The 16,657-nt window shown below is 43.9% G+C and overlaps 1 protein-coding gene across 11 annotated transcripts in view; it reads left to right on the forward strand.

The window, feature by feature from the left end:
- Positions 1-16,657, forward strand: part of FHOD3 (formin homology 2 domain containing 3) — a 657,808-nt gene that overhangs the window by 313,017 nt on the left and 328,134 nt on the right. For all 11 annotated transcript variants that reach the window (XM_050937644.1, XM_050937645.1, XM_050937647.1 and 8 more), the window contains exon 4: positions 3,134-3,201. In XM_050937644.1, the coding sequence (XP_050793601.1) occupies positions 3,134-3,201 (68 nt within the window). The remainder of the gene's footprint in view (positions 1-3,133; positions 3,202-16,657) is intronic.

Below are 16,657 nucleotides of genomic sequence, written 5' to 3' on the forward strand. Positions count from 1 at the left end.
CTCTGTTCATATATGAAGCTTATGGGATAAGCATCAAAACATCCTATTAATTCACATGTGGAATTCACATTCCTTTTGACATATATAGGATTTCTACCATGCCTTGTGGGCTGTATATAGCCCTGAATGTTTATCTTGCAGAAAAAATTCTGTGTATCTTGAAGAAAATAACATAGTACCACAAGGAAAAGAAAAGCTTGCCTTATACAGAGTGTTCTGCTTAGGGTGAATTACACTCTTATTTGATGCAGAAACAAACTCATGGCATTTTCTAATTTAGCATAACTCTTAAAGATAGGAGTATTTCACTTCCCTTCTGGATCATGGGTCTGTAAATGCTTCTTATTTTTCATGGTTCCTTGGTGGAGTCAAGTCTTGAGGAGAAGATCCATGTATTGCCAAGGCATGTAAAAATTAGTCTGAATAAACTGTAGCAGTTGGAATTGTGGGTGAATAGGTTACCTGTTTTTAAATACACAAGTTCATCTTAATATATGAAGAGAACTGTGAACATTAATTGGTCTTTTTTTCTCTAGTTTGCTCACATCTAATACAACTCTACCTCGATAGAATGCTATCGTTGGGAGCCAAAAATTCTTACCGCGTTATAGATGAAACCGCGTTATATCAAACTTGCTTTGGTCCACTGGAGTGCACAGCCCCACCTCCCCAGAGCACTGCTTTACCGCGTTATATCCAAATGCATGTTATATCGGGTCGCATTATACTGAGGTAGAGGTGTATGTATTGTTACTCCCCTCTAAGTGGAGTCAGATCTGCTCAAGTGTTTGATTATGTTGCCCTGTGGTAGCTGGCTGGTGCTGCTATAAACTTTAATACTACTAGAAGCTATTGGTGAGCCTCCTTTAGCTCAAGTGGTATGTTTTCGTAAGTGAAGTTACAGCCTTTTGTCTCATGTGAACAACTGACAGACACATTGTCTATCCTTGAGCCAGAGATTTTTTTTTACACCACATCTGTCAAAAGAGAAAACAAAAGAACAAGAGTAAATAGTTCAACTTTATTCTTGTCAGAGAACTACAAAAACTGCATGCGCCAGTGGAGGCAACCACCATTGTAGTATCATAACAATACATGATTATTATTTACCCTAGGCTGTGGCAGTAATTGCTCTTGTGTAAGGAAGGGCCCACAGATGACATTGTTTAAAATGTTGATATTGATGTACAAAGTTGCCAGCATTACAAGAAATGGTGCCTCTCTTAATTAGGATGATGCTGCATTGCCTCATTTGGAGGGACTCTGAGATGCAAGTGACTTATATGAATGGAAGGAAGTCAGTTATAACAAATGCCAGATGGAGGTATATTTCATAGAGAAATAGTTTTGTGCTATATAGCATGTGAAGTCAACAAACAAGGTCTTAAAAAAATCCCTATTATTCTTTAAACTTTCCTGACAAGACTCCTCTTTATCAAGCCAAGAAATGTCATGTGCTTATACATGCCAGTTCATTTTTAAGATGGAATAATTAAAGATTGCAGTTTATGGTTTTAAGTGAAATCCCTTCCTCCTGTGTTTTTGTCAGAAATCCATAAACTCTACAAGGAAGAGGAATGATTGTAACAGCTGTAATAGTTGGGTCAGTTCTACACGTTCTGCCTTCAAAGCAAAAGGCAGTTTGGGATGACCAAAATGCTTTATGAGGCTTATAAACAATTGCTGAAGTTTTATTTTCTGATTGGATGAGACTGTTGGGACTAGAAGGTGTTTATTCACATTAACCCTCAAGTCTTCTCAAATTAAGTTTCTTAGAGTTAAGTGGAGAAAAGTCTCTGAGCAAAACTGTAAGAAATCGTCAAATGCCTATTTTTTCTATGTTCTTCCCAGAAAGAGGAAAAGAAAATGTGGCTGCTGAATTTTGTGTAGTACAGAAATATGCAAAGGGAAGTGTGTGTATGTGGGGGAAATTTATTTAAGTCAGTTGCACACATTTGGCTGATGGTGCATCATCTTGCCATACAGGAATATCCACAGTCTGCAGTCACTTTATCCTTGATCCGTGAGCCTCTGAGTGCATCAGTAAAACTATTGAGCATTCTTCATACCCATCCTTTGCAGGACTAGGCTCCTATGCTCCATGTGATAACTTGTGGGAGAGGTTAAGAGCATCCTGGAAAGTTGCCAAAATAAGTTGGTTTCTCTCGTTAATTGCCTTCATAATACATTAATTCAGTACACCTACAATGAATGACTTTTTCCACTTTTCATTATTTTTTCTGTGACTATCTATAAAAATATGGAGAGAGCGAGAGATTGTGATATATATTAAGTGAGAAAAACACTGTTTTGATTATGCTCAGAACAAACTGTCCAGCTATTCCTGGTATTATGTATCCTCACATACATTGCAATTTGCAGAAAGGTATTCCCATTATAAATATGAGAACACAGGAAAGGACATCTCGGGGATTCAGTGGCTCAAGGACTGATAATGGGGATGTGGATACTTTTACTTGTAAGTCACTGGTTCAAATGTAGATAAATTAGTAGCGATATAAACTTACTACCACTTGATAGTAGTCTGTATAAAATGAGGGATCTGAGTGATATGTCCTCAATCTACTTCTGATTAGATTTTCCAAATCATAAAGCTGGCAGTAGTTAGCATGATCGTTGACCATCACAGAACAATGGTCAAAGACTGCATAGGTGTGAGGACTGAAGTCCCCTCTTGTTCCTTAAAAGTGATCCTTCCAGGACAGGACTGAGGCTCATTATTGGGGCAGTGTGTGGAAGCTTGCAGCGCAGCTTCTCTGAATTCTTCATTACTGTCAGTACAGTACCTTTCACAGGCTCTAAATTTAACCTAAAAAGGAAAGAAAGCTAAATAGACACAATTATACTTGAAAAATCCTCATAGTTTCATTTTGTACTGACCTTTCCTAAAGTTCTTCTGACAGATTTCACTCAGGCCATGAATAATTAACTTGTTTTATTTGTGCTGTTTGATGGACAGGTGTTATATCTATGAAAAAAAGGTTGGCCAGTCTGAGAGGAATATACTGCTTAGTCAATGGACACTGAGACCATTACTCACCAGCTCCCCTCTAACTCCATCTATTTTGGCAGTCTTGCTAATGGTGGGTTTTTTCGTTGTTCCTTATTTCAGAAAAACTCTACAACTCCAGTGGACGGGAGCTGAGACGGGCCCTTTTCTCTTTGAAACAAATATTTCAGGTAAGTGAATACCTTACCGATCAATCTCTGTGCTATTCAACACTAACTTGTTTTTCCTTCTTTGTATAAGGGAATAATTGAAAAGTAACCCACACTGATGCTATGACCTGGTGGTTAGGGCACAGATGTGGGAGACTTAAGTTCATGTCCCTGCTCTATTGAATATTTAATTATTTATACAAAATTGGACAGCTCCAAGAGAAAAGGTTTAGAGAGACCCATCCCAAAAAAGCCAATAGTCTCATAATTAGAGCACTCACCTAGGAGGGGACACCTGCATCTCAAATCCCTGGTCTGAGCAGGCACTTGTATGTGGGCTTTCCACATCAGAAGGGAGAGCCCCAACTGTTGGACTATTGGGTATTCTGTGGTGGATGGATTGCTCTTTTCTTCTGGTTTTGACTGTACATTTCATCCTGGACCTGTAAAACCTTTCCCAGCTAAAATTTTGTTGAGCCTGGTTTCCACAAAAAGGTTTTTTTGATGAATTGCAAAACTGTTTAGTTGGAAAATTCCCAGCCAGGTCTAATCATAATACATATGCATGGGCAACCTTGTTTCTGACATTCCCTAACTGTTGAGTGCTTTACTTTTCAAGCCTAATAATTTTCTTTTAATGCAGTTTTTTTGGGTGTAATTAAGCATAGAAAGAGAAGATAAGAGTTTTTTTTTAAGGACTCATAAAATATAAATTAAGCTAGATCATTGGAGTTCCACTAAGGATGGAGTTAGCTTGTTGGCTGAGCCAGTCTGATGGTATGAAATAATCAGTTTCCGTAGAGAACTGGATTTTCCTTCTTGCTTATATATCTGTTAGAGGAAGTTGGGAACTGTCCATATCCATGCACCTGCTGCCAATTGATTTATGGACTCTCACTGAATGATGATGATTTTAGGAGAATCTTTATCTCCTGCATTCCTGGATGGAAATTACAATAAAACAATTACATGTCACTGGGAGATTTGAGGAAAGAAGTACATCTTGTAGTGAAGAGGATCCATGTCACATTTGAATACTTGAAGTTGTATGCTACCAAAATGGAAAACGAGGGAGAAAACATCGTGAAGGAAATTATTGGGATTTTACCAATTAATTGCTGTGAAGATTAACTACAGTACTTCTGTATTACCTGTGTCATTATTTCCATTAGTTACAAGTATTGTGAAGATACTGTCCAAGGGTGCCTTTAGAATATTTTGAAAAGAACCATTAAGGAGAAAATACAAGATTTTTGTAGACAGCAAAATGATGTTCTTTGACTTTTCTTGAAAGATGAGAAATGTCTGCATTGAAATGTTAATTTATAAGCATTGAAGAAAAGTGTGTGTTAAGATAATTGTGTACAAAAATATATGTCCAAAATGGTGCCAGAAGACTTGAAGTTCTAGAACCAGTGCCAGGAAAGTATTGTAGTATTAGATGTCTTTTGATCTACAATTGTGCTAAGATTAAGAAAAAGTTATAGTCTTCAGCATAAATCAGCTATCTGAGGGTGTTCTATCATGTTGGTTTTAGTAAGAAAGCACCTTCAGGGCTACATTTATTTTTCTTTGAAAGATTAGAATTTACTTCAAAAGTTGTCTCTTCAGGCTAATCCCGTTCTTTATATTTTCATGCAGTGCTCATTTTGTAATAATTTTCAAAAAAGCTGTGGAGATTTCATCATCTCTGAGAAAAGTGCCAGAATGTCTCATAACAACATCTTTTTATAATCATGTCATCAGAGATCAGTTAATTTGGCAAAGGAGTCTGTGCCCATTTTTTTTTCATTAAAAGAGTTTGAAGGTAGCATGCATCTCTTATTTGCATTAAGGAAATGAGCCCAGGTTTTATAAGTCATTCAGGCAGCACATAAATATGAAATCAAAATAACCAATGCTTTTGTTTGTCAAACAAGGTCTCAGCAAAGTGAAGCAAGGCTTGGCAAATACCAAGCCATTGTTTCAAATCATAAACAAAAAAGAAAAGATTCATGTGACATGTACAGAGCAGGAATCTCTGTTTAGTTTCTGATGTTGGCTGAATTCATTAAAAGGGTAAAGGGGGAGTTTTCTTCTTAAAGTCAAATACCATTGCTATATCTTAATTATTTTAAAATGTTAATATTTCTAATCAGCATTTTCTGTGGGATAAATTGTGATACTGTCATTTTGATTTACTATGTATTGTGATTGTATCTACATGGACAATCAAGTCAAGCATGTTCGTCTAAGTGTCTTAACCATTCAGTAACTGCAGGAAGGGTGTTATGGCAAGTCCATGGGGGAACCAAGCACCCCTTGCCCATAGTCACAGCGAGCAGGTATGTAGCCTACATCTGCATCTGGCCACAGTGGCAAACAGGGAAGCCATGAAGACCCCACGTGTCACAGACACAGAGTTGGGGGGCTCCTAGACCATGGCCCGACCACTTCTTGGCTGGGCCAAACTTGATTGCACTGCAACTCTGTGCCCCAGGTTGCAGCATTACTCACTGAAATTTGGAGGAGCAAACATAGGGCCTCGTGGCAATGGGGTAAGGAGGCTGCTGGGTGAGGGGACTGAGAGGGGAAGAAGAGGTCAGGTGTATGTAGAGAGAAATCCAAATCTATGTCCCCTCACTTTAAATAGTGCTCCACAAGCTTTGGTTCGAGTCATTAGCAGCACATCTGATCATTCCACATCTGAAGTGATTGAGCTTTACCCAGAGATTGCGAAGAAGGTTGAAACAAGAAGGCTGGACTGTTGGTTCTGCACTGGCTATGTTTAAAGCTTATTCTTGCCCCCTAGTAAGTCACTTTGAGATGATATTGAGGTTCCTTAGGGGAATTGTCCAAATGGGGCAACTTGAGCTGAGACAGTGGCTCAGTGTATTAAACGCATCTTTAAACAGAATAGATGTGGCATGTCTTCCACCTTAAGAAGCAGATTCTGCAAGGCAACTTGTTGCCTGAGGTCAGGAGAGTCAATGGACAGGACTGGTAGCCAAGCTTGGTTGGTTCTCATATTATCTGTTGTTATATGCATAGTTTTGGTCAGCTGAGTGTCTACTAGTCCTGTGTGAAAAGAGCTGACCCACCCTGGGAAGCAATACTTGTCTACAGAAAAACACAAGGCAAACCCAGAGTTTCATAAGCCTTGCCTATGCTTAAAAAGTAGGTTGACCTAGTTACTTTCCTCAGAGTTGTGAAAAATTTCACACCCTGAGCACCATACTGAGGCTGATTTAGCCCTGGTGTAAACATGACTAGGTCAACAGAAGAATTATTCCGTCGACCTAGCTACTACCTTTCAGAGTGATGGGTTAACTACATAGAAAACCCTCTTCTGTGGATCTAGGAAACTTCTACCCTACAGCAGCACAGCTGTAGCACCTTAGCTGTGTCACTGTAATGACTGTAGTGTAGAGGTGCCTTTAGTGTCTGTGTATTGTCTTCCCAGGTACAACCAGCTAAATTGCTGATTCTCATCTTTATTTGCAGCGAGGTCTTGGTAAGGTGTGCCTTTCAAGTGATTCTGATTTACTGTCTCCTTACTCCACAAATACTCCTGTTGACTTCAATAGGAGTATTTTTGCAGTAAGGAAGGTAGTATTCAGCATGAGGGAGGATATCAGAATCTGGCCCTAAATTAACAGAAAATAAGCATGGCACATAATAAGACAATGAACAGGAGTTCCACTTTTTAAATCATAATTTTAAATAGAGGAAAAATAGGTGCATTAAAAAAACAGTAATATTTTATCAGTTTTAAAGGCAAAATAAATGAATTATGTATAATAATAGTATTTCTGTTTTACACAGTATTAAAGGGTTTTATTTAATAGAGCCTCTAGTAGTACAGCACATAATAAAATGGAAAAAAAGTTATGCGCAGAGGAATAACCATGCTTGAGAAGGTACATACTAAAAATGGTGATCAGACCATAGTTTAAAATTATGCTAATTGTAGTTTTTCAACATATCAGTGAGTCAGACAAAAAATACATTCCAACAAAAGAAAGAAGAAGAAAACAGCAGAAGCATCCTCCATTTGTGAAATTGAAATATCACTCTCTAAAGAGAACTTTAAGAGATGCTGATCAACTAGTAGATTAGGTTTTGTGGAAAGCAAGCATTGATAGAGTATAGTGGTAGAATATTATGTCAGTTTTTGTTTTAGTGAAAATAATATTTTGCATAAAGAACTTTTTCCATTAAAATGCCATTGTTCAAACCTGGGAGGTGCTGATTAATCTATACTTTTCTTTGATGATGTATGAATGTTGGGTAATATATAATACATAGTCACATATAAAATCTCTGCATATATTTTCTCCTTTTTTCACAAATTCATTAATCATATAACAATGGAGCTTTGCTTAACATGTTAAAAGAAGTAGATTTCTCAGACTCCTGAAAACATTAACTAGAAGGTGTTCAGAAGCACACAGTTTTATCAGTAAGTGAAATCAAATGTCACACACTTCAGCCCCTAAGGAGTCATCAATCACTCTTAGAAGAGTAGAAGGAGTATACTCTGTTTGCCTCATTGATCTGAGGAAGGAGATGTGTCAAGGAGAGTACTCCTTCTGCTCTTCTAAGAATGATTGATGACTCCTTAGGGAGTGAAGTGTGTGACATTTAATTTAGGAGCCTCTGTCCTGGCATGCAAAGCCCTGTCTGAGGAGAACAGTCTTATAAACTCAGATTGCCAGATCTCCCCTCTAAGAGCTAAATCTCTTGCAAGGACTCCTGATTAGCCGTGGGGAAGAGAGAACCTTTCTTCCCATCCTGACTTCCCAGTCTGATAGGCCAGAGTTTGCTTCATCTTCACCCAACTTTGAAAAAGAGAGGTCTCAAAAATCACCCATGAAATACAGGTTGTATCACCCTAAGTATTAGCAAAGTTCCTTTCAGAAAACCACATCCAAAGCCAAAGCCTTACTCAGGCCTAGGCAATGTTATTGTATATGGACTAAAAAACATCCATAAGATAACACACTGAGATTTTAAACTGTTGAGCTCTTTCTTCTAAGCAGGTACAAAAACAGTCCTAGAAACCACAACTTTTTGTGTCTGAGATATTCATGTCTATTTGAATTGAAACACTGTAGCACAGGATAACTACTTTTGTATGTTTTCTACCTCATTTATCTTGCATTACTTAAAAATTTAATGTGAAATTGTTGTTTGATCGACTATACAAGCGCATGAACGGGCACTCCTTATTAATGAGCTGCATTGTAGGTTTGAGCTGCATGCGTCTTGAGTGAAACATTTGCTAGCGGCTGTCAGCTCCAAAATGAAATGGAAAGAGTCACAATATAAAGCCACTCTTCCATTTTCATTCAAGACCTGAGGGATGAAATCCTGGTACCACTGAAGTCAATGGCAAAACAGCCATTTTCTTCAGTGGGGGTGAAAATTTTACCTGAGGAATGAAGTGTTGGTCTTCAGTGTACATGGACTGTAGTGAGAAATAGGGACAGTTTAACAGCATCTTTTTGTTCACTTCACTTCACAGTAGTGTAGCTGTAACACTTGTCTGTTTCAGACAAAAAGTGTATGAGAAACCACCCAGGAGCTTTTGGACTGAATGCTGTTTTGGGTAGGTATATGTGAGTATGTGAGAGAATACACAGAGACTGAGGCCAGGTCTACACTATAAACATACGTTGGTATAAACTACGTCACTCAAAGATGTTAAAAATCCACACCCCCTCAGTGATGCTGTTATACCAACCTAAGCCATAGTGTACACCGTGCTATGTTGATGGGAAGGGTTCTCCCATCGACATAGCTACTGCCTCTCACAGGGGTGGATTAACTATGCTGACAAGAGAAGGTCTCCTGTCGGCATAGTAGTGTCTTCGTGGAAGCACTATAGAGGCGCAGCTGCGCTTCTGTTTTAAGTGCAGGCCTGTCCTGAGGTCACAAACAAGAACAGAGAGGCAGAGGGAAAAAGGCAAGAAAAAAAGCCAAGCGTGAGCCTGTAAGCGCACTGTAACCCTGACACAAGCTCGAGAGAGTGCCTTTGGTTCTGGTGTTGGCTAAAGGAACTTAGGGGGCTGGTAAATTAAGAAATTGCTTCTTTTTGTTCTTGGCTCCAATGTATTCAGAGACACAAGACTTTGTACATTCCTTGTAAATAAACAGGATTGCATCAAAGAAATTCCTGGCTACAATCAATTTCTGCTCTCAACTGGAAAACCCACAGAGCCCCAAACTTTGATTAGCCATTTGGATCAAAAGAGGGCAACAGTATTTATCTGTGATTGAAATATGGTATTTTTTCCCCCTTCCCTTTAACTGCAAATGCCAGAAGTGAGATACGGAGGAAGAAAATTCCCAAACATTCCTGTTTTCTTGAAATGCTTTGGAGAACTGAAAGTTGCCAAGGCAATAACATATCTAAAGCAATAAAATCATCTATAATTTTTCCACTTCCACCAAATGTAATTGAACCAGTACTGGGGCTTCTTCTGTGAAGATAGGCCTTCTTTCATTGAGTCATTTTAAATCGTACCATACGTTTGATTTCCCAAATTCTGGGCTTTCTAAACTGGCCATGAATAAATTTTGGCTGGAAATTAGAAAACGGTTTCTTACCATCATAGGAATGAGATTCTGGAACAGATTTCCATTAGGAGTAGTAGGAGCAAACAACCTAACTCATTTTAAGAAGGAGATTGATAGGTTTATGAACAGAACTATGAGACTGAGTGGCCTGCAACAGTAGGGGATTGGACTTGATGACACAGGAGCTCCTTTCCAGTCCTCTGTCCCTATGTTCTTCTTCTGAAAGAAGGGCTGGATGAGCTTAGTGCTTCACATAGCACAGTAGAGATAGAAAAGATCAGCTAGATAACTGAGTTCATCTTTCTGCAATCTCAAGATATTCCCTTCTTTAATGTCTCTCTTAAACCTAGATTGCTAAACTGCGGTTATTGCAAATATTTACAGCTGTATAAGGCATATTACTGAACATGCAATTGCTGTCACCTCTCCATTGCTGCATGACTAGCAGATAATTATTGTTTTTTGTAAAGTATATACATCTAAGTCCCCACTCTGAGTGAAGGATTGTTCTCTACAGAATACTTTCTATTGTTTTGTTTAACTGTCTCAAGCAATGGCATACATAAGAATTCATACACAATACCAAATTAGGAAGAAGTCTGGTATACAATACCTGTAGTAGCATCACACTAAGGATTTGTCTAGAATAAGTGGAGTAGTTGAGGTTAGGTTGGGGTTAGCTAACACATTTTAGCTACCTTTGACCTAAGGTTGACCCCATTCCTAGTGCAGACTCAGTTTAACACTTGTACCTCAATCTACCTGGTTGAAGCTGATTCCAGCACAGTTCTTGACCAGCTAAATTGAGGTACAAGATGTTAACATGTCTGTACTAAGGAAAAAGTCAAGATAACCCTAACATAGTCTCAACTACTTTTCCTAGTCTAGTCAGCCCTTTAGAGTTCAGTTATTAGATGATTAAATTTAAAATCCCTGTAAACATTTAGTGTGCTCTTTTTCTAAAGGTTTGATCCAACTGCAATGACGTCAATGGGAATTGTGTCATTGACTTGCATTCGGGCCTAAATTTCCAGCTGTGGCACCATCCTCAGTGAATAGAAGAGCACTGGGTTTTTGAAAAAATAAAGAAGAAAAAGATTATCATTTGTGGGAATCATGTTTAGCAAATTCATGTATATTTAAAATCTTAACACTTTTGCATGTCTTACGGAAGGCATATACATTCTCCTTAAATAGGGGAAGACAATTTCTTTTAATTGAAAAAGCTGTTATTTTACCCTAAATTAAACCTGAAGATATACCGGTTATGTTGTGTGTACCCTGTATATAGGATGACTGACCTTGCTTCTTCTCTTCCTTTGTTTACTGTCCTCTAAGCAATCACTGCAATATTAATGAGGAAAGATATGAGTCTTGTCTACAATTTACTATCCTGTAGATTTTTCTCTGTGATATTGGGTGGATATAGGGACACATGCATGAGTGATGTTTGGTGATTTTAGCAGTTTGATGTACTGGCAGATCCTCGTGCCTCCTTTCCAGAGACCACTCAATGAATACTTTCATGGAAGAATATGTTTTCTTCTTTGAGTGATTGCTCATGTGTATTGCACAATAGGTGTGCATGCTCGCCATGTGAACCTGTGCTGGAAGTTTTTCCCCTAGCAGTACCTGTAGGGGAGCGACCTAGTGACCCTTGGAGTGGCACCTCCATGGCACGGTATAAGGGGCGCTGCGTGGAACCCCCACCCTCAGTTCCTTCTTGCTGCCAGTGAAGGTGCCTCGGAACTGCTCTGCTCCAACTTTGCTGTAACTTGTCCCCAAAACTGCTTGTTTGTTCAGTGTATGGTACCTGTAGTTAGTTGTTTAGTTAGTTTAGTTTAGCTAGAGTGCCCAGGCCAGGGCATGCCCTGTGCCCTGGGTTTTAAGTCGTGAAACACTTCTAGGCAATCTATGCCAGTGAGTGATCTGCATGCGGACAGTTTACGCTGTTTGGGGGAAACCGATCTCAGCAATCGCTGCAAGATTTGCAAGTTGGTTAAGCCTCGGACCAAGAGAGAAAGGGACATCAGGCTCTGGGCTATTCCGATGGAGTCAGTGCTGACCCTGGCTCTGGCATGCCACTCCAAGTCGGCACCATGGTGTTGGTGCACGGCGACCCTTCGGCGGCATTGGCTAGTCAGCAGCACTTCCCATCCACCGGGCATGCCAAGAAGGCTAGGCAGAGGCCTTCTTAGCCGCGGCACCAGAGTAAACCCGGGACAGAGTCTAGACCCATGTCAGGCAGTCCTCGATTCCAACCAGCCTCTAGGCCTCCAAGTCAAGTTGTGTGGAGTAGCCCAGCCCATTCAGAGCAGGCTTCCCTGGATGTCCGAATGCCCTCCACACCGGAGGCCCTGCAGGGTACCTGGGATGTTACGTCCATGCTGGTACGGGGAACACCACTGATGTTGACCCCGCCCTCCAGAGGCAAGCCACTTCTGGGCTCGCCGCAGTCACCCACGGCTCAGTACCGGTCTCGGTCGAGGGAACGTTTCTGACGCTGTTCGCTGCCCAGCGTCCATTCAGGGCAAAGTCCATGTGGATCACCCTGGATGCCCACCAGGTTGTCTGGATGGGTTCCGTCTGACCGAGACTCTCAGCACCGCTCTGCCTCGAGGAGCAAACACCGATGGGACCGAGGTAGTCGTCACCTAAGGTTCTCATCTCAGAGGGATTATCGCAGCCAGTCATGGCATGGACGTCGACGTCATTCCCGTTCGTCGTCCTTCTCCAGCACCCCACCACGGCACCACTTCCGCAGCCCCAGGCGTCAATCACTGGTGTCTCGCCGTCGCGTGTGCGCCCACCGGAGCCAATCGTGGAGCAGCTGTTAGTGACGGTACCTGTTCTCCACATTGGGATCGTGGTCTTGTGGTCGGCATCAGTCCCGGCACCGCCATTCCTCCTGGTCCAGGGATAGTGGCAGGTCGTATGTCAGCCCGGCCTCCCTTCATAGTTGTCCATTGATGGGCCAGGCCAGCCAAGCCAATCAGCTGGCTCTGCTGGTGCCACAGCAGGTGCAATGGCACTGGGCACCGTGGCTGGCCCAATGGTGCCAGTGGGCACCATGGTCCCCGACGTAGCTGCCAGTGAGGGCTTGCTCGGTGGCTGGAGCCTCAGAAGGACCATTGGCCTCCTTCTCCAGACCTCCGAGGAAGGAATCGGTGGGACGTACATCATAAGAACATAAAAACGGACGTACCGGGTCAGACCAAAATTCCATCTAGCCCAGTATCTTGTCTACCGACAGTGGCCAATGCCAGGTGCCCCAGAGGGAGTGAACCTAACAGGCAATGATCAAGTGATCTCTCTCATGCCATCCAGCACCACCGTCTGACAAACAGAGGCTAGAGACACCATTCCTTACCCATCCTAGCTAATAGCCATTTATGGACTTAACCACCATGAATTTATCCAGTTCTCTTTTAAATGCTGTTATAGTCCTAGCCTTCACAACCTCCTCAGGTAAGGAGTTCCACAAGTTGACTGTGTGCTGCGTGAAGAAGAGCTTCCTTTTATTTGTTTTAAACCTGCTGCCTCAGCACCGTGCCCGGAGACTGACCAGGTGGTGGACCCTCCGGTGCCAGTGGACACACAAAGTACCATGCTGGCCTCCTCACCCTCCTTGGATGAGGTGATTATAGCCCCTCCTCCCTCCAGCCTGCAGGAGAACTTTAGGGCCCACCAAGAACTCTTAAAAAGGGTATCATCAAGCCTCCACCTCCAAGCAGAGGAGATGAAGGAGCTCTCGGACTCTCTGTTTAATGTACTGTCCTCCTTGGCACTGCCTATCCACGAAGGGGTGGAGAAAATTTCAAATGCGCTGTGGCAAACCCTAGCCTCATTGGCCTCCATATCTAAGAGAGAGGAATGCAAGTATTTCATCCCTGCCAAGGGGCATGAATACTTATACACTCACCCTGCTCCTAACTCCCTGGTGGTCGAGTCGGTCAACCACAGGGAATGGTAGGGCCAATGAGCTCCTACCCCGAAAAATAAAATAAAAGATGCTGGACTCATTTGGAAGAAAAAAATTATTTGTCCTTGAGCTTCCAGTTACAGGTGGCATTCCTGGGCTGGTATGAGTTCAATCTGTGGGGCTCCCTGCCCAAGTTCAATGACTCTCTCCAGGAGTGCGACAGGAAGGAGTACAAAGCGCTGGTGGAGGAGGGCAGAGTGGCTGCCAGGGCAACTTGCATGCAGCTTTGGATGCAGTGGACATGGCCGCGCGGTCCATGGCCTCCATAGTGTCCATGAGAAGGGCGTCATGGCTCCTGTTCTCTAGGCTGTCCCGTGAGGCACAGATCTCCCTGCAGGATCTCCCGTTTGATGGCAAAGCCCTGTTTGCAGAACAAATGGATACAAAGCTGCATGGCCTGAAAGATTCCTGCACGACCCTCCATACTGGGTCTCTATGTTCCGGCTCTGGCTAAAGCTAAGTTCACGCTGCAGCAGACTCCCACTCAGGCCACCCATTCAAAATACGTGACCGCTTATAAGAAGTTGCGGGACTATAAGAGGTGACCACAGAGGCAGTCTCAGCCTGTCCCCAACCTGGGTCCTCAAAGAGAAAGCAGGCGGGGAAAAGGTGGTTTTAACGGGACGCCCAGGGGCCCCCTACCAGTTCTCGTCAGGGATCCACCCTCAATAAAACTTCTCGTCTCCAATTGGTTGTGTGCTTTCCTCCCAGAGTGGTTCCAGCTGACCTTGGCCCGATGGGTCCCCATCTCCCGGGGCTATAAACTCCAGTTTACTTCCTCCCTGCCCATCCACCCCCTGTCCCGTCCCTCCTGGGGGACCCCTTGCATGAGGCTCTGCTCGAGCAGGAAGTGGGGTGGCTCCTGGGCCTAGGTGCGGTGGAAACAGTTCCGGGGGAGTTCAGATTCAAGGGGTACTACTCCTGCTATTTCCTTATCCCGAAGGCCAAAGGGGAACTCAGGCCCATCTTGGACCTGTGAGGCCTGAACCAGTACATGGTGAAGCTCAAGTTCTGCATGGTCTCCCTGGCTTCCATCATCTCCTCCCTGGATCCCAGGGACTGGTACGCTGCCCTCGATCTGCAGCACACATATTTCCGCATTCATATATTCGAGGGAGAAAGATGCTTCCTCCATTTCCCAGTGGGGCAGGAACACTACCAATTTATGGTTTTCCCGTTTGGCCTGTCCACTGCTTTCAGGGTATTCACAAAATGTATGTCAGTGGTGGTGGCCTACCTCAGGCACCGGGGGTCCAAATCTTCTCCTATCTGGATGACTGGTTGGTCAAGGGCAGCTCCCGGTCGCAGGTGCGGGATCACGTGGCACTCCCTCTGTCCACATGCACCACTTTGGGCCTGTTGGTAAACAATACCAAGTCCACGTTCGTTCCGGTACAACGTATAGAGTTTATCGGGGCGGTTGTGGACGCCTTGTCGGCCAGAGCCTCCCTCCCACCAGAAAGGTTCGAGACTCTGAAGGGGCTCATCGACACGGTCACAGGATTTCCGCTGACAACAGCCAGAGCATGCTTCCAGCGCTTGGGTCACATGTCTGTGTGCACATATGTGGTCTGTCATGCCAGACTCAGGATGAGTCCCCTCCAGCTCTGGTTGGCTTTGAAGTTCTGCCAGGCCGGGGACAGGATAGACAAAGTCCTTACGGTGCCTGAACCATACGGTGGTGGTCCTTCCCAAGAAACATGCTTCAAGAGGTCCCATTCAGGAGCAGGCCCCCGTCACTTTAACTGGTATCCGACACATCGGACCTGGGATGAGTGGCCCATTTGAGGAACATTCAGACCCAAGGTCTGTGGTCGGCTCAGAATCTGACCCTCCACATAAACATCAAGGAACTCAGAGCAGTACGGCTGGCGTGCATGGCCTTCTGCTCGCACCTGAAGGGCTGGGTGGTCAGGGTCCTCACGGACAACATTGCCTTGATGTTCTACATCAACAGGCAAGGTGGGGCCTGATCCTCTGTTGCAAAGCCCTCAGGCTGTGGAATTTTTGTATAGCCCACGACATCTGTCTACAGGCCTTCCATCTACCGGGCGCCTGGAACGCACGGTCGGATCGCTTGAGCAGAGACTTCTCCTCTCAGCACACGTGGTCTCTCCACCCAGAGGTAATGCACAGACTTTTCCAAGTATGGGGAACTCCCCAGGTGGACTTGTTTGCGACTTGGCAGAACCGTCGCTGTCCCCGGCTCTGATCCAGGGGGGCTGGGACAGGGCACTGTCTCCAGTGCCTTCCTCCTGTCCTGGTCAAGCCAGTTTCTCTATGCTTTTCCCCCGTTCCTCCTGATTGGAAAAGATAAAGACAGACAAGGCCCAGGTCCTTCTGATTGCCCCAGCATGGCCCAGGCAGCATTGGTATGGTACCCTCACGGACCTGGCAGTCACCCCACTGTGACAGATGCTGTCCTGCCCGGACCAGCTCTCCCAGGACCAGGGCTGCCTTCTCCAACCCAGCCTAGTGGCACTTCACCTCACGGCATGGCTGCTCAATGGTTAGGTAGAGAGGAAAGGACGTGCTTGGAAGGGATTCACCGTGTCCTCCTAGAAAGTTGGTGGCACTCCACAGGCCGAGCCTACTTGGCAAAGTGGTCTTGGTTTTCCAAATAGGCAGAAGAGCGGGGCATTTCCCCAGTGGCCACCCTGATCCAGCTTATCCTGGACTACTTCCTTCACCTTAGAGCCCAGGGCCTGGCACCCTCATCAGTCAAGGTGCACCTGGTGGCCATATTGGCCTTCTATCCACCGGTGCAGGGCCACACGGTATTCTCCCATGCTATGACTGGCCGATTCATTAAGGGTTTGGATCATCTCTTCCCATATGTTAGGCCCCCAGTCCCCCAGTGGGACCTAAACCTGGTGTTGGCCCGTATCACGGGGCCCCCATTTGATCTGCTAGCCACATGCTCCTGGTCACATC

The sequence above is a fragment of the Gopherus flavomarginatus genome, chromosome 2, assembly GCF_025201925.1.
Source record: "Gopherus flavomarginatus isolate rGopFla2 chromosome 2, rGopFla2.mat.asm, whole genome shotgun sequence".
NCBI lineage: Eukaryota > Metazoa > Chordata > Testudines > Testudinidae > Gopherus > Gopherus flavomarginatus.